This window comes from Anas platyrhynchos, chromosome 3, assembly GCF_047663525.1.
Source record: "Anas platyrhynchos isolate ZD024472 breed Pekin duck chromosome 3, IASCAAS_PekinDuck_T2T, whole genome shotgun sequence".
Taxonomy (NCBI): domain Eukaryota; kingdom Metazoa; phylum Chordata; class Aves; order Anseriformes; family Anatidae; genus Anas; species Anas platyrhynchos.
Genome location: NC_092589.1, coordinates 33,371,967 through 33,396,237, shown reverse-complemented (window position 1 = coordinate 33,396,237; position 24,271 = coordinate 33,371,967). Strand labels below are relative to the sequence as shown.

The 24,271-nt window shown below is 38.2% G+C and overlaps 2 protein-coding genes across 3 annotated transcripts in view; both read right to left on the bottom strand.

Moving 5' to 3' along the window:
• Window positions 1-17,555, bottom strand: part of FEZ2 (fasciculation and elongation protein zeta 2) — a 29,137-nt gene extending 11,582 nt beyond the window's left edge. Inside the window, exons 1-6 of one of the 2 annotated variants that reach the window (XM_027453893.3) lie at window positions 16,783-17,555; window positions 15,198-15,306; window positions 12,318-12,434; window positions 10,436-10,580; window positions 6,725-6,993; window positions 3,789-3,869 (exon numbers count right to left, since the gene is read on the bottom strand). In XM_027453893.3, the coding sequence (XP_027309694.3) occupies window positions 3,789-3,869; window positions 6,725-6,993; window positions 10,436-10,580; window positions 12,318-12,434; window positions 15,198-15,306; window positions 16,783-17,540 (1,479 nt within the window). In that variant the 5' untranslated portion in view covers window positions 17,541-17,555. The remainder of the gene's footprint in view (window positions 1-3,788; window positions 3,870-6,724; window positions 6,994-10,435; window positions 10,581-12,317; window positions 12,435-15,197; window positions 15,307-16,782) is intronic. The other variant, XM_072035652.1, reaches the window with a different exon arrangement.
• Window positions 17,556-20,781: 3,226 nt separating this feature from the next.
• Window positions 20,782-24,271, bottom strand: part of CRIM1 (cysteine rich transmembrane BMP regulator 1) — a 180,875-nt gene continuing 177,385 nt past the window's right edge. Inside the window, exon 17 of the mRNA XM_005022232.5 lies at window positions 20,782-23,687. Coding sequence (XP_005022289.2) covers window positions 23,511-23,687 — 177 coding nt within the window. The 3' untranslated portion in view covers window positions 20,782-23,510. The remainder of the gene's footprint in view (window positions 23,688-24,271) is intronic.

Genomic DNA, 24,271 nt, shown 5'->3' with positions numbered 1-24,271 from the left:
AAGGGATTTTCCCAGTGACTGTTTAAATCTAAGTACATGAAACACTCCCAGGATCTTGAACGTTCTCAGCTCTGAGATCGATCTGTCCTCTGCACAAAGTAAGATAGTCTACACTACAGTTAGGTGAAAATGAACACAGATAACTTTCACCTTCAGACCTTCAGATCCTACTGTGTAGCCTATATAAATGTATATTCTTAAAAGGTCTGCATTTCAGGAGTAGTGAAAGCACTGGGATTTTTTCTAATGAAAAAGCTTCATGAAATCTCCCTCAGATCAATTTTTAAGAATTTAATTGGAAGCTTTTTCTGGGTTAACAGATACATGGTAGTGGATATAACAAGCTTTAATCTCATTCAGTTTGAGAGATGTGATTCTCCATGTAACAGTGACAAAATACGTTGTATACCAGGTCTCCTGTAGCAGCAGCAGCACTTCAGCAAGAGTCAAATGTAACTCAGGCTTTGGAGAAGAGGTTTACTTTGCAGAAGGACCGAATGTTGCCAAATCCAGCTACAACCATTGCTATTTTTACAGTGGGAGCAGGCACCTCATGTCCGAGCATATCCTTTGCCTAAAAGCTGGACAGACTCACTCCTGTGTAACACTGTATGGGCTGTGCTGACACCTCACCAAAAACTTCATGCAAACACAGAGCGCTTTACTCCTTCCCTACTACTTTAGCATTTTCTCACATCCACCTTGCACGACAGAGGAAAGTATGCAATGCTTCCAAAGTAACCATCCAAGAGGCAATTTTCAGTTTTTATTCCATAAGATATAAACAGGTATTATTAGAGACCTGCATTATTCCTAAAAGTAAGAAAATCAATAGCTAAATATCAGGCTGTTAAATCTGCATATGACAGAGATGAAAGTAGATACATCAACTCAGAAATCAGATCTCAGGCTGTCATTTCCAGCCTTCAGAATAAAGCAGTTTTCTACCCTTTACCTACACAACAAATTACTGCAACATGTTTCACTGGACCAAATATACAGCCCCTGTTCTCCTTCCCCTGTAAACTCTACCTACCAATTTTCCTTTACAATGAAGAAATCAATGATTACATAATTTGTTTCTTTTTTTTCCCCAAATCACCTTGTTTTTCTCACCAGTACTTTCCAGCTGTCTTTATGACAGCACTATTAAAACCCATTCATTGAATTGCTGTGTGAAGAATGACATGTTTTGAAAAGGAAAAAACAATGTCTCAAGTATAGCTTACTGACATGCCCAGGTGTTAAATCTACTGTGACCTGTACATTTTTGACACAGATTTGACAATATGATAAGCAGCAATCCCCACTGTAATCCATAACCACACATAAAAAATGTTCAAAATGCCTTAGAAACGAAATGAAGATGACTAGCCTGAAATTCCTTCTGGAGATATGATCACAGAAAGAACTGCCAACATTTTGATGCTTTTTATGCAGTATTTTTTTCCTTCTCCAACTGCACTATCAGATGGGAACTGGTGGTTCTCACTGGAAGTTTCTCTTCAAACTCTACCATCAGTAAAGATGCTGAAAAATTCTAAGTCATTTTTACTCAGGTCTCAAAGACAAAAAGAAGAAAAGATTAAAGTTTTTAAAAAAGGAAAGTACCTGCCTACCTGTCAGAGTAGTACTACCCAGAAAATACTAAAGGTGGCAAAATGACTGAAGAGAGCTCTGAAATAACTGAACGTGTCAGGAGCTTTACGCTGTGACTGAATGGGTAGGAACTTCTACCTTGTAAGGTGTACAAGAAATTGTCTGCCCTTATGTTTTTCATTCAACACAACTCCAGATAACTCCTCCCAGCTAGCAGAAAACACCTGAACTTGAGTTTTATAATGAAAACCCTGAAAAACCACTCACATGTTCTGAGATCTGCACTAAACAGAATTAGATTAAACTCAGCCATTATTGGGCATATGATAATACTTTTTCTTCTTTCTAATTTGCTGCAGTAAGAAAAAGACACCAGCATTTTAAAAGCAGGGCTGCAGTTTGGTAAAATGACAAAGGAAAAACAAACAAGTGAAAAAACAGTAGGTATTACAAGCACAGGAGCTGCAGGCAAAGTTTCATAGCATTACCTAGAAAGCATTTACAGAAAAAGCTCTCTCAATTAACAGACTTTAAACAAATGCCATAATAAAAATGGGCTTCCAGGACTAAATCAGGGAAGAGCTGGTATCACACTTTCCTACCATTCTCCACTGTTTTTCATTTTAAGCTCTTGTTATTTCCATGATTGGCGTTAGGATGAGGGAAATGAAAACAAAATATATCCCAGCTAACAAGGCTATAGTATAAGATAAATCAGGGGAAAAGCACAATCATTGTGATGAACATTATTAGTAAGTTAACTGGAAGTGTTAACCCATTAGTGACATTGTAAATAAATGAATAAGATACTTATGCTTAGAAAGTTAGGAGGCAGTCAGTCAAAGAGAAAAAGGTGAAGAAGTCTGAGAATCAAGAGAGGGACTAGCACAGCTGCATATGTTCACTTTAGGAAAATACATTATATTTAAATAGCTAAAATTGTGCTCTTCACCTGTATCTTTATTAGTAATGGTAAAGACAGCAACAATAACAAAAAATAAAAGTAAAACCAGCACAGCTATAATGTGACCAGAATTGAGATAATGTAAGGTGACAAAAATTCTATTGGGTTAGTCCTATGCATGTGTTCAAGATCCCCAAAGCAGATGATAAATAGCTCCATCTATGTATGCATTCATGATCTCTTATATATACACCTTGCTAGAGAAAGAGGTTAAATCCATGTAATCTCATGATTCAGGAATGACTTTAGAGCTGTCTAACCTCCTGAACCTATCTGCAAGATACGCCAGCCTTCCAGACAAAGGCTTAATCAGCCACAACTCCTAAGCTACTAGTCAGTTTGTTGCCTGAATGGACTTTGGACTTCTCATGAGGAAGAAAAAAAAAAAAAAAAATCTCACTTACCCCTCTTACACAATTACACAAACTGTAACAAGTAGGGTATGCGTTAAATAATGCAAAATACCAGCATTTCATAACGTGTGCTAAATACAAAAATGTTATGGTTTTGTAATATAGTTAAGTATTATTACGGAATAAATAATAAAAATCTTAGTATTTAGGTGTATGTAACATCTACAGTGATGCTGAAGCTGGGTTGCTGTGCTGTACACTTCAACATTGAAATAGTCATTGAAAACTTGCCTTTGGCTTATGTGCTTTTATATCAGTAATCTGCATTGCATACATTTAACATCATGCAGTTAAAAGCATGCTGCTTTTATCATCATGCAGTTTTCAATGGCAAAAGGACATACAATATAGTTTGTGCATTTTGCAGATGTTACTCAGTTTTTAAACATACCAACTCTGAACATTAGAAGAAAAAAAACAATTTTTATTCCATTGCAGATGTTACCAAAGTCCTTAATGCTTAAGGCTGAAATGGTGTTCCTAACTTGGTATATATTCTTCTATTGGATATTAGATTTTTACAGACATGCAATAAATCTGAAATATGTGTTATGCCAAAACAGACTTTTAGTCTGCTGTAACAAATATGGGTTAATATTTCAGTGCATCAGGACTGAACTGTCTCAAGCTGTTGAGGAAAGGAGAGACCATTGGCTGATCAGAGTCCTGAGGCAGGGAAAGACTATGATGCCAACATTTTTGCCCTATTTCCTCTGTCTTGGCATTCATCTTCAACTACTGGCAATTTTCAAGATCTCTGCTCCTACCAAAAGTGCAGGCAAAGAATAAGGAAATAGAGGATAGCCCAGCACCTGTTTCTCTCCACCCGAGTTTCCAAACGTGTGGCGGAAGCCATTCTGTATGACATTTGAGATCCCTTCCATGCTGAAGCGCTAAAGGTAGTGAAAACATGGCAGAGAGAAAAAAAAAAAGGGACAGAAAAGTTCAGAAGACTATTAATCAGCATTTATCAAGACTATAACAGTAAGACAAATGACAAAGACAAGCTCTAAGGTGTATTTCAGCACATTTTTGGTTTTTCATTCATCCACTGAGTTTTTATTAATAAAAAGCAAACCTTACAGTATCAGCTATAATGTACATCCACATAAAAACATTAATTATATTTAAACAAATCCTCACACTGCAGACTTTTTCTTTAGATTTGAGACTTGTGTTTTAAGGTTCGTTGTTTCGTTTTTAAAAGTACAAAGCAATATTTTTTCAACTTCAGTTCATGGCACAATCTCCTTTATATTTGTGTTTGAGCGATATACTTCTAAAACTACTGATACCATTTTTATTTTTTTTTTTGAGATTTTAAGCACCTCTCAGAAATATTGTTCAGAGGCAATCATTTCAGTTTCTACCTCTTTAAAACATTTTATGCCTTCATGCTTCCTTTTCCACAACTGAAGCAACAATTATTTGTCAATTGTATTCCCCATTTTTTGTCATATGATAAAATACACACAATTGGTTCAGAAAACATCCATATTAATTTCGAGCTCCATTACATAGAATCCAATTGAAGGAAAATTGATATACAATCCAACCACATTTTTCCTCTTGCACTTTGTGATTCTTTTTCCTTGCAGAAGAAAAGCAAAAAAAGAACAACTTTAATGTTTGAAGTTAAATATAACATTCAGCAACTGGCAAGAATATAAAAAGAAGAAACTGCCAAGCTGTTGACAGAGAGCAGTATGATGTGCACACTTCAGCACACTGAATGTGTATCTTTATGAAAAGGGGGAATAAAATGTGCTGGAATACCATATTCACTTGCTTTCTAAAGCACAATGAGGTCAGTAAATAAAGACACAGATGTTACCAAAGCTATCTTAACTCTTCCAAGATATCCTGCTTAAAGTAATTGGTATCTTCAAGACCTGAGTATTTTTAATTACTCCCAAGCTTGCCCTTGTGAAATAAGCCAAAGTTTTGGAAGTAGAGATGGGAAATTAAGAAAGCAATTTATCCAAATCCTGTATCAAAAATAAACTTTAACCTGTATTTATTAAAATCTAACTAGAGTATCTACAGAAGAAGTGATTTTCTCAGAAAATAGTAATTTAATCCTATTCCCAAGTACTGTATTTAAATGAGACTTCATTATAGTTTTAGTGAATATATTATTTTATTCACCAAAACTCTTCTTCGCAAGGTCATCTGAACATACAATTACTTGTATGTGCATTCTTTGCACTTTAAAAAAATGTTGAAGGAAAGAACCTTGCACCTTTGCTTCTGGATGAAGGTTCCCAAATCTGCTTAATAATAGCGGAAGCTGCTTTCAAAAGAACCACACATGCTAAGCCTTATTACAGTCTTATTTGGCAGCTAGTTTGTTCAACCCATCTCAGGAAGCAATTGGACATGTACATCTTGAAGCAACTAAACTTGAGAGTGTGTTGTATCGGGACCACATGCATTTATATTTGAAAGCATCATTCAAGACTCTAAACTTGAAACTAAGGTAATAAATCACTTGACTCAAGTTTCAAAACCAAGTACCTTTCTTTCTAGTTAGAATAACTTCGCTGTATACACAAAGGATATGAGTTTGGATTAGAGTCGGTAGATTTTTCAAATTTACATAAAATGTAAATAATCACTTCTTAATAGAAGTGATAAAGATTAGCAGAATTCCACCTGCAGATACAAGTGTATCAACTAAATATTTTAATTTAGTAAACATTGCCTAGATCTTAATATATTGTTTAATAAAGTCTGTCCACATTGTCTTTCCCTTTCCACAATTTAAAAAAAATAAATACAAAGAGATCTACCAGTTCAAGACTAGAATGAACATCAGGACTGTTTTCTGTCAGGACCTGTCTTTCAGACAAGATCAGAATTATCTTTGGGTTACATTACAGTTATTGTATTCTCATAAGTTTAGAAATGAATTCTGAAGAAGAATGTTTCGTTACAGATGTTTATCACTTAAGTTTGGAAAAGAAACTTCTGAAGCAAAACTGAAGCATTCTTTCTGGGATTAAGCCAAGATGCCCAATACATTAAGCATGTTTTCCATATCCTATAGGAGATGGTTAGAAATTCTAACAATATCATCCCATGTAAAATTACGCTGGACAGATAGACAAAATTGCATTGACAAGATAATGACCTAATTTCTCATTCTCTACCTCCTATTACTCAAACTCAGTTTGAAAGACGTTTTTGCTTTTGTTGCTATGTTCTGCAGAGAACAAACCAAATTACCTCCTCCATGTACATCTGCATTAAATGTTGGCCTCACGCTGTCTCTCATTGGAGACAAGTTTACCACGGGGTTCAGAGGTCCAGGGTAAGACTTAATTTTATAGCCCCAAATTAACATGATTAATAAATATCTGAGCAGCTACAATAACAATACTGATTGTCCTACAAGCCTAAGAGTGGTACACATCTTAAAATTCACCCTAAACCCAAACAGATTAATAAATTTACTTAGTCTGATAATAGAACACAAAGCAGAACATCAAAAGACAATATTTTTTGCAAGAAGTGCATTTTGATTCCAGGCGAATTTGCAAACATCAAAATTCGTTTTCTGAGTATGAAAAGAGTATAGTATAGTATATTAATGCCTCATACAAACTTGAGGAAAAAAAATATCTGTCTGTGAATGAATGAATGGAAGGTATACCAGATACCTTGTTCTAATCTAGGACTATTACTTTTCCATAAGGAAAAACAAAAGTTATTTTGAATGTACAAGCAGTTATAAAAATATTCTTACTGTTCCAGGCATGTGACCTCTTTCTTGTTTCCCATTCTGGGGGCTACCATTTTTCAGCTTCTTTTTCTTCTTTGCCGTCTCTTTGTGCTCTCTCTGTTTATTTTGTACTTCGATGAGGACAGAAATGAAGCTGTTTTTCACTTCTTTCTCAAACTCCAGCTCATCTCGTAGTGCCAACTGCTGTACCAGTTCCTCAGAATAATCCTTAATAGCAGTCTCAATTTCTTCTAGCAGTTCGTTTAACTCAGCAACAGACAATCTTTTTACTCCTATAAATAGTTCGTATAAAAAGCAATCTGTCAAGATTTTAAGCATATGAATATATTCAGGAATTGCATGAAAAATGCACTCTGAATTTTTTCTAAACAAAAGATTCAGTTCTAAAGCTACAGAGAATAAAACAATATTCCTAAAGGAATAAACTTATCACACAGGAAACTGGATTAGCAATAAGATTTTTTAAACTTTCTGTGTATTTCTGAGAAATTAGAGACAATCTGCAAATAGAAAGGGAGTGCCATAGTTAAGGAAGCTGAAGTAGGCACTAAACTTACAATACTAATACCTTTGTCATTATTTTCCATTGTCACTCACTGTTCAAAATAAAAGATCTCCGTATTTTCCTACAAAACAATCAACAGTTTGACACTGCCAGAATCCTTGGATACAATAATACAGAAACTGTGAATACTCTATGAGGGAATCTTCTTAGAGATATTGGTAAGGTGTGCAAGCATATTAATATAAGATCAAACTTTTACAGTAAGCTCTTTAAATGCCTTTAGCATTAGAAAAACAAAACAAGAAACCTCCAAGTTTCCTTTGTCTGGGGATTGTAATCAAAAGCATGGCCTCTTATTGCCTGAAACAGGGGGTGTAGAGGCTGATAAGCTCATTTTCAAGCAAAAATAAGTACTAGTAGTTTTGAGAAAGCACGGGTCTGCATTGATCAAAGATACACCAGAAGCCTGTAAAATGATGGTTTAGAAACAAAACAAACCCTCTGGATTTGCATTTTAAAGATACCATTTAGTAACACACTATAGACAGTGAATTAGGACCATGAAGAATCTTCTGAGGTTTGCTTGGGTACTCGCTCCTTCAATTACATATGGTGTACATAGGGAACTGTTAAGTCCCAGATGCTATGTCAAAGGACATCATTTTCATTGGCATTTGAACAACAGATAGTCCTGGTTACACTGGAGAGTACAATCTATTTAAAGATACTGCATAGGTGTTTGTGATTATTTTGGTTATGTTCAAATTTTATGTTCAAAAAAACTGTTGTAAGGAAAAGTGCTCATGGGCAAGTATTAAAAAATACAGATAAACCCAGGAACTACAATAAAGTAGAGCTCTCAGGAAAAAAACAAAACATAACAAAAAACACACATTAAAAAAGGTAGTAGGTAAAGTGTTTCTCTCTTAAATTACAGCGGGGAAAACTAATTGGAGAAAGACCTCCTTTTCCCTTACCAAAGAAACGACGAAACCTGTTAGGGCAATTCTTCGGCAATGAGACTTTTTTTTTTGAGGGGGGGGGGCATGTAGCTTAAGGCCTTAAACTCTATAAACTAGAATACTGTGACAGTACAGTATGCTAAAGGCTCTAAGTTTCAAGTAGTTTGAACTGTCCACCACCTACACTGTTGCTTAAACCATTCTAAGCATGCAGTGTGCGGGTGATAAGTCTCTGTGCCAAACAGCATCTCAGCTGTGTTCACAGTCATTGCATACCACAGTAGGTCTTAGCACAGCACTAACTTTTTGCAAAGTCGACTACGCTTGTCAGGACTTGCAAATAACATCAACTCAAAGGTAAGGAGGAGAAAAAAGGTAAATACAGGATTATCTGGTGTATGGGGGTGCAAGGGACATAATAGGCCCTACAGCATGTGAAACAGAAAAAAAAAAAACAACTAAATGTAATATGCATTCCATACAGAGGACAGACTTAAAAAAAAACATTGGTTGCACCACTATTTTATTTTATGAAAAAAGAACAGTTGAGAGCACCAGTGAGTCCCAACACTTAAGAACCAGCTTCACAGCCAGAAAACAATTGTTCAAAACCCAAAAGAGAGGGACAGATTACTCAACCGCAATCTTAACTTAATATTGATCAGTTGTCATGATCAAAGGCTACAGAGGTGCTACACAGAAACTACTCACCTGATACGGGTGAGTGAAAACAGAGTAATTCAAATTCACTTGATTAAATCTTAGATTTGTAAACTAGGGGACTAATCTGTGTAACCAGAATCATTACTTCCTATTTTTGGACTGTCTTAATACAAGTATTTCCCCAAAAAAAGAGCAAATACAAACTTTGATTTCTTTCTTTTAGTCCTAAAGAATAACACCTCTGACTTGTCCTACAAAGGACATACTTAGTTTCCAGGAAAAACCTGCAAGAAATTTGGAGATATGCAGACTAATTCTGAAGTGGCTTTGCACATAAAAAAGGTAGCAAGAGCTTTCCATAAAACAGTGACCTGAGAGATGTGTAAGCAGATTCTGAGAAATTGGTGAAGCAAAGTTAAATTATCTGCCAAAGTAACTCAAGGAATTATTTGGTCAAGGCTGACCTTTAATCCATAAAGATGCAACAGAGAAGATGAGCTCCTGAGGCAAAGCAAAATAAATACGATATGGAATACAAAGCAAGCTTGATTAACTCCAAACCTAAGGACATATGGAACTGTCAGAAGAGCAGGAAGCCCTGCTGAGCAAGATACACTTTGCTTTCATATTCGTGAAATTTATGTGTTAAGACAGCTAAGAGTCCAACCATGAAAATGGAATCTCCTCCATAAATCTGAAATGTAGCAGAAACCGTAAGTCATGTCACAGAAGGTCAGCCAGTTTTCTGAATCATCTGTAGAATTTATACTGCTGACCCAGACTACAGGAAAGAAAGCAGCAAATCTGTAGAAGGTCACAAAGTAGTAGGACGTGCTAGCAGATGCGTTCCTATCACCTTCTAAAATAGATTTTGACAAATAAGCAGATGAAACAAATTTCCATCATGAAATTGATTAATCACAGGTTTCTTTTGCAAACAAATACAAATTTTACACTTAAGCTACATATGTAATTACTTCTTTTATAAAAGGAAGCGCAGATTATTTCCTCTGTGTAGAAGACGACACAAAGTTTTTTAATTCTTAAGTTTTCTGAAGAGGAATGGAAAGGGTGGAGAGAGAAATGGTCATGGCTTTAGGTAGGAAGAAAACAAGGGTTTCTTCATTTCAGTGTTACTATGTATCAAGGTAAGTTGCAGTGACTGAAACAGTACCAAATAAACACCATTTTCTATTACCTACCACATAGCTTTCAGGAGCTTTAGCTCATCTCCTTAAACACCAATAGCACAGTGGCTTCAAGAAAGCATTTCGCTTTAGAATATAATTTATTAAAGTTTAATAAAAATAATATGCTTCTCACATTATCTATGAAAGGCCCTCACCACAGTGAATCAAGCTTCAGTCCATTATAGATGTTAAAGTTTTATTTTTATTCTAAATTATGAGAAGTCTTCTATTTACGTTCTAATTCTAGTTTCTCCTTTTGGGAGAATTTAAACATTTTGAAAACATTGTTGGATGCAGAAATTGCGTAAGAATGAGTCACTGTAGATCAAGTACATAGCAATCGTACCCATTAAAGTATTTTCAATAGACAAAATACTAAATAAATATCACTTACTCTCTTCATAGCTGTTGTTTGTACTGGATCTTTTGAGTGTCTGAATTTCCTGGGAAAGTAAGGAGAGACGATCAGATTGAGTGGGCGTTTCATCATCTTCTGGATCTGGTGATTCCTGCATCATTTCCTCTATTTCTTCAATGACCTTCAAAAAAGAAAATCCTTATGAAAATCCTCACTGCAAGAAGAGAAACATCCTGCAATTTGAAGCAAATCTATTAAGAGCTTAAGTGTTTTTTTACTTTCAATTAGCATAGATGTTGCTGGACAAAACTCATACTGAGACTGGATTCAGAAGAACAAACAAAATTACACTGATACTTCCTCCTCATTCTCTGAGGATATCTTTTCCCGGTGTGTTGGTGATCTCACTACAAGCAGCGTGTTGAAACCATACAACTATTTCCATATGAAGGTATACAGAGTTCTGCTTAAGAGAACTGAACTGGAATATGCAAGCTGGATTATCTCTCCAGAGCATTCAGTTGAAGGGAAAACAAAACGAAGTCAATTATATTTTTTTTCATACCCCCAAATTTCACTATACTTCTCTAAGCAAAAAAGGGTTGTGTACTTCTATAGATACCTCTTTTACACAAAATTCAGTACAAATGGAACAAAGATGACATTAAAAAACATCAAACAAAGCCATGTATTGCAAATGGAATTCTCTGTTCTCAGCTCTTTAAAGTCTGAATATTTTTCTCTCTCTCTTCCAACATGACAAAATCTTCCTGCTAATCTGGTACTTAGATCAGAATGGAAGAGTCCCAAGATATGACTATCAGAAGAAATAGTACTAATATTTCTTCAGGGCCATCGAAACTACATCCTCTTTATTATTTTTTTCCTTTATACTATATGGCATATTATTTGTTCATTCAGATCTGTATTAGTTTATTGTTCTCATAATTGTTTTACCATTAATACGAAATTGCTTCCAGACAAAATGAAAATGTCAGCCAAAACAAGTTCTGAATAACCTGATAATCTGCTATGCTTATGTGAAGTTTTATGAACTGATCCATCATAACCTGAAGCTGATTCCCTTCCCTAGGGATAAGATCTGAGCCAGACAGAAAGTACAAGAACAGAAATCCTGCACATAAAGAACCTATGTTCATTTTTATACTGAAAAGTATGTCTACAGGCTAAATTATTAGCTGAAAATAACAGATCAAATTCTGCAAGTTTAATGGCTGTAGACATTGTTCAGATCCACCCTGCAGTAAAAGAGCAAAGACAGCTCAAGCAATCCCAGCTCTTGTACTCTGAGTATCCATGCTCACGAGAATTCAAAGATAACCACTAACAAGAACATACACTCTTGCATTTGCTTACTTAAGCAGGATCTTAGAGGACAGACATTAACCTCACTCAAAAGAGCAATTCTCTAGAGGGCTTAAATCTGTGGATTTGTAACAGAAGCCTTCAGTCACCAAGTAATTCAAATGCTTAGTAGGAAAAGTGTTGATCTGCTCTCACATTAGCCAAAAGCTTCAGAGAATTCTCAGTAACCGCAGTGCCATATGAGGATATGGATGTCCATGCTGTCAGGCTGGAAAACTACAAGCATTGCAACAATACCACCACTCTGAAAATATTTTGTCTTCTTAATCCATATATTTAATTTAGTAGTATTTCTGACTAATTAGTGATAAGAAGGGTATAAACACTTCAAAGACTCTATCAACCTCACCTGAAGAACCAGAAGTTTTTCAAATTTGAATGATGTTAATGGTATCTCACACATTAGTACAACTCTAATAAAAGAACAATTAAGAAGCTTAGCTATTGTACACAGCAAGGAAGAAGAAAAAAAGATAACTACAGATGAAAAGAAAGTACTACACGAACAACAGTGTCTTGCTGAACACTTTACCTGTTCTGCTGTGAATAGTGGTTCATCATTGATGCAGGAAACAATGATGGAATGCATATCCAACTGTTCTCTCAGCTCTTCGTCATCTGACAGATCAAGGTTTAAGTTATCATTTACCTAGAAAGCATGAAAATTTGTATTGTTATATAACCTAACACACATGCACGTTTATATGTATAAATATGTGTATACAGATTTAAAAAAGGGAATCTAATACTGAGTTTCACACAAACAAAACATATTCCCTGCCCATAGTAATGGAATCAACAATTCTTGCTGTCAAGTACCTGGAAACTGAAGTGCCTTAATAACTGAAATCAAAATTGTAAACGTAGAAAGTTAAAATAGCTGTCACTTTTGAAAGATTTAAAGAAAAAAAAATTCTCAGCATTTAAAGATCTTGTACATGGTGACACACTTATATTTCCAGGGAAAGCTGTCAATCCAACATAGGTATTTAAATCAGGCAGTTGTCTTAAATGAAGACACAGGTTTCAGTGTGGGGGAGGAAAGCTACATATAATATCTAATATTATACAAATCTGTTATTTTATGTGCTTTTATAGTTCTACTTTTTCACATAATGAAATAAACTTTTTTGTTGTTGTTTTAAAAATACAACATGTTTATTAAGTCTATGCCTTAATCAGTCAGGTATATTTTACTCTCCCACTGACATATTACAGCTTATTTACTAAGTGGTTTGCTTTTTCTGCACTTTATCTGTTACTGGATTCCAGCCAAACCAGCCTAGAAAAGCTAAAGTCATCTGAAAACACAAACTTTGTATTCCTTCAGACATCAGAAGGAAGTCAGATGTCCCAGATTCTGGACAAAATTGAAGAACAATGCAGTACCAGGGCTCCACTAAGAATCTTTGTTCACCTACCACATGGATACATTTAAGTTTTGTCATTCTTTAACGTCTGCAGTCCTGACATGGTTAACAACTATGAGATAGTCAGCAAGGATAACAGCATAGCTAGAAGGAGGTCAGTTCCTCCTTCCTGCCTTCTCCGAAACAATACAGTGATAGACTATCAGAATATATTCTGATAATATAGGCTAATAAACCACCTAAACCAGCCCAAGCTACAGCTGATACCCAAAGGACCATCCAGCCACTCTCTGTGCCTGTTTCTGCCCTCACACTCCTACCCATTGTGCTGGCAGTAACATTTTTTTCAATTCAGGGAAAGATCTGTCTAAAAGTAATCTTAACAGAAATATACCAAACAAGCAATTGCGCAATCCTGTTCCTTATACTGCTGTACAAGACTTCCACCCAGCTGCTCCTTTCACTGTCAGAGCCATACAAAAATATTCACAGGTCTGTGATGTGAACCAACAAAGATCTGATGAATCAGCCTCATTCACCTGACATTTTTCTTCCTAGAACAGGAAGAGAAATACCTCAAGCACAAGTCCAATGGCATATTATTAGTTTCAAATGCATCAAGGAAATGTTGCTTAGCTGTTAGCATTCATTGTAAGGAAGTTAAAACAAGCTACTAGCTGGTCCATATGTGCTGTCATATATCCAGAAATACTGCTGAAGCAGACAAGTAGAAAAAAAAAAAAGTGTGCTGAATGCTTCCAAACAGATGGGCTTTACACATCAAAAGACATGCCAGGTGGAGTGAAAGCTGAAAAAACTTGAGCTATATTTAATTCATAAACTAAAATTTCCTCTACTGGCAGAATACCTAAGATTCTTTCTAATTCATCAAACCAACTTTACATTCATGTAGTTCCATCATAATTTCCCACAAAACTTACAAGAAATATATTAAATATTTTATACTGTAACTAGTTTCTTATCAAGAAAGCCATACAGTCTTTCAGTCACATAATACAATTACAGCACATGGGACTGCAGTTGTTTTTACTTCAAATGTAAGGATCTAATTATTCCAAAACCATTTAGACAATCTGAGCACTCTATTAATAAAAATTAGAACCACGAGTCGAAATCAAGAGATGATCACCAGACTCAGAGAAAGACAAAATGAGTTCCACATTGCCATCTTCCCCTGAAGAACCCCTAAGAGTCAGTTTTCTTCTGATATCCATTTCACCAGAACAGTAACTACTGTGGATTTCTAACGGATTTCATAACTGTGGATTTCTAACGGATGGCAGAAATCAAAGCATTAATCTATTCTCACGTTAGACACCAAGGTATTTTTACAACATAATTCAGCTTCACCACTTTTAAAAATAAACAACTAATTTCATCAGAAGACCTGAGATGAGAACTTTTCCTAGCTTTTCTTACCGAAGTGTTTTAATCCACTTTTAAGAAGATCAAAGGACAAACCCTTCTGTAAACATTGCTCTAGCTCTTCCTTCCCTAGAAAACTATTTCACTTGTTAAATTAAAAAAAAAACAAACAACAAAACAAAACAAAGCATCAAACTTCAGTGACCCCTGGGTTATCTTTTCTGTTAAAGAATCTACTTCGGTCTCCACCTGACTGCAGAATGAGATCAGCTTTGAAAAAGTCCACAATGGATTTACTAAATCAGAATGCTCCCTTTTTCTCCTCCCTTACACAGAACATTGTTCAAAATAAAACAGATAGGAGAAAGATTTGTACAATGAGAAAGCATTTCACATGTTACCTCTAATGCTCTAATCTAATTAACATTGGCCTCAAAGAAACATCCATCTAACCCTGTATTACTCCAAGCCAAACAGAAGCAAACATGTATCAATGACTTTTTTTTTTTTATTATTTTTTAAAATCTCATGTCTAATGTCAAGCAAAATATTTTAAGCTATTTAATAGCAACACTTCCTAATACAAACGCTAATTGCTTTATTTTCCTGCTGAGTATAAAAGATCCAAGAAGGTATTTTTACTGATCAGAACTTACCCCTTTTTCTGAAAGATTCAGTGTTGGCAAGTGCAAAGCTCTGGTGTGGGAAGATTTCCAGTCAACTGGCATTACGTTACCATAATTATCAGTCAAGGCATTCCAGATCCTGGAAAGAAGAATAAAAATGAAGATGCAGAACATAAACAATAACTGATCAGCAGTAAGTGCATCTGTAACGATAATATATTTCAAGTAATGACTACTAAACATTCATCTGCAAGTTACTATTTTTTATCAAGCTCGGAAGTCAAGTGACAATGGTTTTCAATAAACCCCATTTATTTCTAATTTTAAATGTAAAATTTATGCACAGGAGTAATATAAAGCAAGGTAACAAAGAGATGGCCTCACTGCTAATTATATAACTATACTCAAAATCTTCCTAGTGAGTGGGCAAGCCCACCCCTAATGAAATTTGATCTCAGCTATAAATTCTTTTCCTAGTATTGCTCTTGTTTTCCTCGCATTTTGTGATTTAAAATTGGGAACTGGCAGAGTAGCAACTAGCTGAATAGCAACATCTGAGCCAAACTTCTATTTTTATGGCTTGCTTTAGCTACTTTTATCATACTTTTTTTCCTCTCTCTGTTTATCACTGAATAATGAATATGCACAACTTATGCTAAAATTTTACAGTAATTTTATTTTATCTAGAAGTACTCTTGCTGTCCCCAGTCCATCACTCTTGTTCACAGTTGATCTTAATAATGTCTACAGTATACAATGGACTCTAGGCTTGCAAATGCAGTCCTGTTCTGGTACACCAGTTCAGATTCTGAAACTGAGCAGCCCCGTCAGGTCGTCTCAAGTCAACTAACAAACCCAGCCTCTAACCCTGGCAACAGCAACTTGCTGTTGATGCCTGTTTGGTGTGGTTGCCTAGCTAGGATCACAGGAGGTCAGAGGAATGCCTGAGCCAGAGACAGAAGGGCAGACAGAGTCTCCCGCTGTACCACATCTCTGATTCACAGCTCTGTGTACTTACCTCACTGTTTATACCAGACACCCAGTCATTTGCTGAGTGGCTTTTCCTATTCTTGGAATGAGACATATAATTTAGTTACCTCAAAGTAACAGAAAAGCTGCAGTGTGACTGTATAATGAAGGCAAACAGCGTTTCTAATGATTCTATGATTGTATAATGAAGACAAGCTAACAGTGAAGTTTACTGCAAGAGAGAACATAAATACTAGTAAAATAAGAACAGGAAGGCAGCAGAGGTCAGAAGTGGTCTATTGCTGAGGGGACACAGCAGTTACCACCGCCGCAACTCGGCGATCCCCTTCTCCATCAGCTGTCCATCCCTCCCGGGTTCAGCCCCCAGCGGTGAAGCAGCGCAGCGGGCGGCAGGCAGCCGAAGGCCGGCCGGAGCGGTCCCCTCTGGGGCGAGGGGCACCCCCCCAGGCGGCTCCAGGCCCCAAGGCCGGGCCCCGAGGCCAGGACGAGCCGCAGAGCGCCCTGCCCTGCCCTGCCTTACCCCGCCGGCCCCACGTCCCCGCTGTCCCCTCAGGCCTCCCCGGGCACCGCTGCTCCCCTCTGTCCGTCCCTCTGTCCGTCTGTCCGTCCCCCCGCCCGCACTCACTCGTCGTCCTGCAGGGCGCTCTGCTCCGTGAGGGGCCGCAGCGGAACGCGGCTCTCGCCGCCGCCTCCTCCGCCGCCAGCGCGGGCCTGCGGGGGCTGGAAGCAGAGGGACAGCCTCGCCCCCAGGTCCCCCCCGGCCCAGCCGCCTTTGTCGCGGGCGGCCTCGGCGGCGCCGCCAGCCTGCGGGGGCTGGAAGCCGGAGAAGTCCTGCCAGTCGCCCGGGTCCCGCTGCGAGGCCGCCGCCGCCGCCATCGCGGCACCTGGAGGCGTCCCCCTCGCCGGCTGCGCGCCCCCGGCCGTGCGCGCCCCCGGCCGTGCGCGCTCCCGGCGCCTCCCGCAGCTCCGGGGGCGGGAGGGGGAAGGAGGAGGAGGAGGCGCGTGACGGGACGGGGCTGCCCAACGGCCGCTCCCAACGGCCGCAGGGGGCGGAGCGCGGCGCGCGCGAGGCGTTGGCGGCGGGAGGCGGTGTCGCGGGGCGGCGCTGGGGCCGCCCGTCAGCTCCGGTGCGGTGTCCGGGCTGCAGGCGAGGACCTTCGCCCCTGGCAGCCTGCCCTGAGGCGGCGTGGGGAGAGGGATCCGCCTCCAGGGCAGGTGGCGGCTCCTGCCGGTGCCGGTCGGCGGGAGCGGAGGTGTTTTAAGGGACGCTGGCCTAATTTTGTGATAAAGTAAAAATGGCCAGTCGCTGCTTAATTTCATCGTTGGGCTTTGGCTGTGTAGAATCACAGAGTCATTAAGGTTGGAAACGAGCTCCAAGATCATTTGGTCCAACCACTGCCCTACTGCCACTATCACCCACTAAACCATGTCCCCAAGCACCACGTCCAACCCTTCCTTGCACACCCCCAGGGACAGTGACTCCACCACCTCCCTGGGCAACCCATTCCAATGCTTAACCATTCCTTCTGAGAAGAAATGTCTCCTCATTTCCAACCTGAACCTCCCCTGGTGCAGCTTGAGGCCATTGCCTCTAGTTCTGTCGCTGGTTATCTTCAAGAAGAGGCCAACCCCCTGTTCTCAACAACTAAGTGAGCATCTTTCACTTGTGCAAGCAAAGAGACAGCCACAGGAAAGCCCTGAGGCTGCAGTAGGTCCTCATGAGGCAGCAAGTAGTGGCTGAGCACTGGGAACAGTGGGACCTAGTAACGGAGGCACAGGGATGTTTTTTTTTGTTTGTTTGTTTGTTTGTTTGTTTTTTTTTGTCTACTACTTTTATTTATTTATTTATTTATTTATTTATTTAAGTCTACTACTTTTATATTCCTCTGTAAGCTTTTGGTATCCCAAAGTGTATTGTATTCAGTTCCAGGTTCCAGATCCCTCCCTACCAGATGGGTATCGAGTGGCTCAAACATGTGCAGAGAAGACCAGTGAAGCTGGTGAAGGGAGGAGAAAGCAAGACTTGTGAGGAAGGAGCAGCACAGGGAACTGGGGCTGTTCAGTCTGGAGAGGAGAAGGCTGAGAGGAGACCTCATCACACTCCGGAACTGCCTGAAAGGAGCTTGCACTGAGGAGGGTGTTGGCATCTTCTCCTAGGTGACAAGGGATGGGATGCGAGGAAGCAGTCTCCAGTCATGCCAGGGGAGGTTTAGATTGGATTTTGTGAAGAATTTATTCACAGAAAGGGTAGGATAGGCATCTGAACAGGCTCTCCAGTGACATGGTGATGTCCCAGCCCTGGAGGTATTCAAGAACCATGGGGACATGACAGGGTTTGGTGATAGGACATGGTAGGTCCTATGGTTGGGCTAGATCTTGAAGGTCTTTTCCAACCTGGATGATTCAATGATTCTAAGTTTCTCTGCTAACCTTCCTTTGTTTTAAGCCTTAAGTTTTTCATTCTTCCCACCTGATGTTTGAAAAGAGACAGAACAGAGAGAAAAAAATAATTCCCTGTTAAGCATTTTTGTGTCATTCAGGTAAAGACCTTTGTCTTATCCTGCTCATTTACAGCTTTTTCAACCTGTCATGCCCTAGTCTGTATGGGCATTCCAAATAGAATCCTTTCTGATGCTGGTAGTAGGGCAAAGGAGGTCAGGACTACTTAGAGTGTTCAAATGTGGCTGCACCATCATTTTACACATTAGCATACAGTTGTTTCCTGTTCTGTTCACATGAAAAACCCAAATGTTTGTCAGTGACAGTCTTCCATAGACATGTCAGGAAGGAACAAAAATGCTGGAACAGTTAACTAGAAAGGGAAACTACTGGAAATTTAGCAGATAGAAATGTAAAGCAATGCCCAAAAATAACAATCTGTCCTAGTCAAAATCATTTTGCAATAACTACTAATGCTTGGGCATTTTAGATTATTAAAGCTAGCTTTCTAAGAACATGGACTCATTTTCAAGTAGCAATCAAAACAGTAAATGTGATGCTAGTTCTAGGGTGTACCACATTTAAACAATGAGTATTTTTTTTCTGTTCTTTTGGCCTTGACATCAAAAAGGTAGAGTAAGAACTACAAACAATGGCAAGATTGGCCAAAACGTGTGGAACAGCTCTTGGGCTTTTTAGAAAAAAAATGAAGATGCAGGTCGCTAAATTAATGGGTGGTATGTAAATGATGATCCACTGCTTCTTTGAATACAGAAAGTAAAGGGTATGAAATAAAACCCTCAAGGGGGCAGGATCAAAGAAAGAAAAGGAGGCCATTCTTTCCACACAGGAAGTAGTTAAGCTGAAAAACTCCTTCTCTCAGAAAGATACATACCAGAACTTTACATCAGTTCTATTAACTTACACATTAATTGAAGAAAAACAGAACAGAACAAAAAACCACAACATTATAGGCTAATAAGTAAATGAATAATCTGTGAACCAGGAAGTCCTTGAAGTGCCAATTATGATTCCTGAGACCTTTTAATGACAAGACAAGGGAGAAATGGTTTTAAACTAAAAGAGGGAAGATTTAGATTAGGGGTTAGGAGGAAATTCTTCACTCAGAGTGTGGTGAGGCTTTGGAACAAGTTGCCCAGAGAGGTTGTGGATCACCCACCCTTGGAGGTTTGCACCAATCATAGAATCATTCAGGTTGGAAAAGACCTCCAATACCATCTGTCCAACCATCCCCCTACCACCAGTATCACCCACTAACCCATGCCCCTAAGCACCAGGTCCGACCTTTCCTTAAACACCCTCAGAGACAGTAACTCCACCACCTCCCTGAGCAACCTGTCCCAACGCCTGACTGCTCTTTCTGAGAAGAAATGTCTCCTCATTTCCAACCTGAACCTTCCCCGGCACAACTTGAGGCCATTCCCTCTATTCCTTTCACTAGTTATCTACGAGAAGAGGCCGACCCCCAGCTCCCCACACCTTCCTTTCAGGTAGTTGTAGAGAGCAATAAGGTCTCCCCTGAGCTCTCTCTTCTCCAGACTAAACAACCTCAGCCACTCCTCATAGCACTTGTGTTCCAGGCCCTTCACCAGCTTTGTAGCCCTTCTCTGGACACTCTCCAGAAGGCCTCGATGTCCTTCTTGTACTGAGGAGCCCAAAACTGAACACAGTACTTGAGGTGCAGCCCCACCAGAGCAGAGTACAAGGGGACAATCACCTCCCTAGTCCTGCAGACTACACTATTATTCAAGGCCAGGTTAGATGAGGCCTTGGGCAACCTGATCTAGTGGGAGGTGTCCCTGCCCGTGGCAGGGAGGTTAGAACCAGAGGATCTTTAAGGTCCCTTCCAAGCACAGTCATTCTATGATTCTATAGGACAAGAATTAGGATTCTTGTCACAGCACTGTAGGATTTCTTGTGGCTGTCTGTTACTGCTGAAACTATTTGGAATTCCACGAACCCCTCCAATGCAAAAATTCTTCAGTGCAAACCCCAGAACATTCGGTAACCGCAAACTGCCCTTTACCCACAGTATTTTCTGAACTGTTCTGATATAAGTTCAGCATGACAATCGTATGACTGTGTACTCGAAGGGGAAAAAAACACCTCACCATAATATAAACTGTCTCAAATAAATATGAAGACTTAAGAACACTCACATCAATAGGTTTAAAATTTTTTATTGTGCTGCCAAGAGCCAAATTACAAGAAACCGCCTTACAGTTAAAAAAGTAAACAAGCAATCTGCTGAACCGCAGTGCACTCCGAGTGCCACATATGCATCTATTTTTCAGAAAATTATATCTGCATTTCTCTTACAAGAGCACAACAGGAACCAAAGTAAAAGAGTGTAATGGATACAGCACATAGGATAAATCATATCTTTAAAATAATAATAATAAAATAATAATAATAAAAAACATTTTACACCATGTCCTATATCCTGCTAATATTTTCAGAATATGGCCTTGATTGTAAAACAAAAGCAAGCATTTACAATTTCTGGATAAAGACTGCTTACTCTTATGCAAGGAATGGATGTCTTGTCTTGACAAAATCTTTGTAGTAACTGGACAGAAACATCTCTGTTTCAATATCAGATTGAGTATAAAACACTGGGGAGACTACATTTTTTCTTATTGGTGGTTGGAAACTGAAGTTATATAAGCAGAAAAAATGTTGACCCTTAATGATACACCTATTTTTTTCTTTGATGCAAACAGCTAGAACACCTTTTTGATATTCTAAAACAAAAAAATTGTTAATCTTCAGATTAATAAATTAGGTCATTATAATAATAAATTAGTTTTTTTTTCAGTTTTAAAGTTCAGCAACCTCTGACCAAGTATTTACAACAATACTTGAGAGTTCCTTTACAAAAAATACATTTTCTTTTCACATTAAGCATACTGGGTATCTGTGTCTCTTATGACAAGCATTTGTAAAAGAAAAAAGGCAATGCACAAATGGGTAATTAGTATAAAAGTGCCAAGACCTGTTTGGAAAGTTAACATTGTATTATACAGTCAGAGTTATAAATGAGGCAAGCTACAACAAAATTCCAGCTTAATGTGGACAATATTCCAGTAGTTGTTTCAAACAATTGTTTGAAAAAAAAAAAAAAAGAAAAAAAAAAGAAAGAAAAAAAAAAAGAAAATCCAGGAGCTGATGGTGTTATTCTATGGAGCTGATTAGTGCTGCATGTATATTGTCATCAGTGTCTCTAGCCAATGCATTCATTAAAAAGCCTTTTTAAGGCTAAGCAGGAAAAGAAAAATAAGAAACACCCTGAAATGTAGCAAGTAGCAAGAGCAACGCTTACTGCTATAATCGTGCACGTACTGTACACACGCAAACACAAGAGTGCACACACACACACGCGCACACAAACACTTTCAAATCAAATCAAACTGTAGGTAGAATGAGATGCTCTTTTCTTGTCTTTTCTAAACTCACAAGCGATTAAGCACTGATATGGAATGCCTGTTTATCTGTTTCTGCTCTGGGTAAAATCTCTCTCAGATAAAAATACATTCAACAAGAAAAAAAATAGAAAAAATATATACTGTATACATAGTATTTTATATATACAGTATATATATGTATAGTGCATATACACATGCATGTATATATACGTATGTATACCTACATGCATTTGTATATACATATATATACACAAACATACAAATACTTTTTGTTGTTTTTAGCATAATTATATTTACATAAATATTCCTATAATGCTAAAGTTTAAAGAAGCATGATCTCCTTTTTTTTTCTGAGCTTCAAAAAAGGTGCTTGAGTAATATACAATTAAAATTAAGCAGCTTCCTAGCATGGAAGTAGTTTCTAAATCTGCATACCAGTAAATAAGAACATCAACAGGAAAAAAAAAAAAACAACAACCTTAAAACAGTCTCTTTTTTTACTCTCTTTTAAGCAAGAGCTTTGTCCAACAAAAAATATTTTTCCTTCTCCTGTATGAACAACCAGAGATTGATATAAAATAACAAAACAAAACCACAACAGACAAAACAAACAAACAAAAGCCCCTGGAACTGCATGGTGTTCTTGACTTTTCCTTCCTTCCTTCAATACTGCTGTCAAAAGATCCAGTGCTCATATCAGGAATTACTTAGGCCTCAGTCATTTGCTAACTCTGCCAAAGTCTGGCTAATCTAGCCAATCAGCTTTGAAGAAAACAAAACTAAAACAAAAACAAAAAGCAGCACAAGGTATAATTTTATACATCCTTAATAAACCCACCCTTTATTTTCTGCTATAACCTTTTCCTTGCTATTTCATTAACTACTGCAGCTTCTCATCATATAGAAAAATATTTGCAGCTACACCACACCTGTGATGTGACAAATTCTGTTCTATGAGTATATTATTGTAGCAACAGCTGGAAAAAAAAATCAGACCTTTTCATATTTTTTCACGTGGGGTTAGGATTTGCTGCAACAGATGGAATTTCAGAGCAACAAGAAAAGCCACTATCCTGCTGCTCGGCAGTATTCTTTATTCATTTTCTCCACCAGCCAAGCATGACCAGCTTTTCTTCTCTGAAGCTTCCTTTTACTTTATTGCCTACCCCTAGCCCCTGATTCCCCCTCCCAAAAAACCTCTATAGCTATGTTACAAGCAAATACACCTTAACAAGTTTTAAAACTTTGGTTCTAAGAAAACACTTGGTCAGTTATCTCAAGGAAAAGTGGGAATGCTTTTTCTGGCACATTGCAGGAGTCAGAGCTCATCCCAGTAAGGTCTTAGAGCTGTACATGTAGTCACAAATCCAATACAATCCACTAAGCAAGTGCACAATTCTAGTTTTATTTTAATAGCAGACTTAGTCTCTCTCTCTCTTTCTTAAATCCTCGGTAAGGGTGCAATTCTTCAAACTGTTTGATAGAAATTATCTGCCTGTAGGTTGTTCTGTTTTTGCATGCTGTAAAATCCACTGTATCTTGAATCTGGGTCTGCAATTCTTAGCATCCTCTGCGAACTGTCCACCTGGACCATGGTACCTTTCTTGCAGTCCACATATACCAATTGATTGTTTAGACAGGAAGGCTGTTAAAACAGAAAGGGAACACAGAATCAGTCAAAAAAATGTTTGTATTCAACCCATAACTAACAAATGTTTGTCGTCCATAAACACAAAGGGAAATTGAATTGGGAATGAAAGCCTGGACTCTTGCTAAGCTTGGTAAAGGTTTATGTCTGGCACAATAATATACCAACATGCTCTTACAAACCAGCATTTTTCATCTTCTCAGTGAAGTTCTGGTATTCTCTTATCCGACATGGACTGGTTAAACCATTATCTATTAGTCTACCAACACACAAGGGCTTCAATTTGTTGCCTTGGATGCGCAAGAGGTTGTTTCCAAGACTTTAACAGCGTCTTTATTGCTGATCATGTTCAAGAATGTTTTGTTCCAGGTTACAAATCCACTAAGATAATGGGAGAGATTTTTTTTTTATTTTTATTTTTTATTCATGCAATTGAAGTCAGATAGTCTCCCATGTTAAATGTGAGATTGTGATAGGAGCAATTGTATGGAAACCAGTTGACTCAGAGGCGAGAAAACAGTTTACAACAAAACCAGGAATAAGAACACAAAATGAGGCCTCCTTTTTACAATATGAAAGGG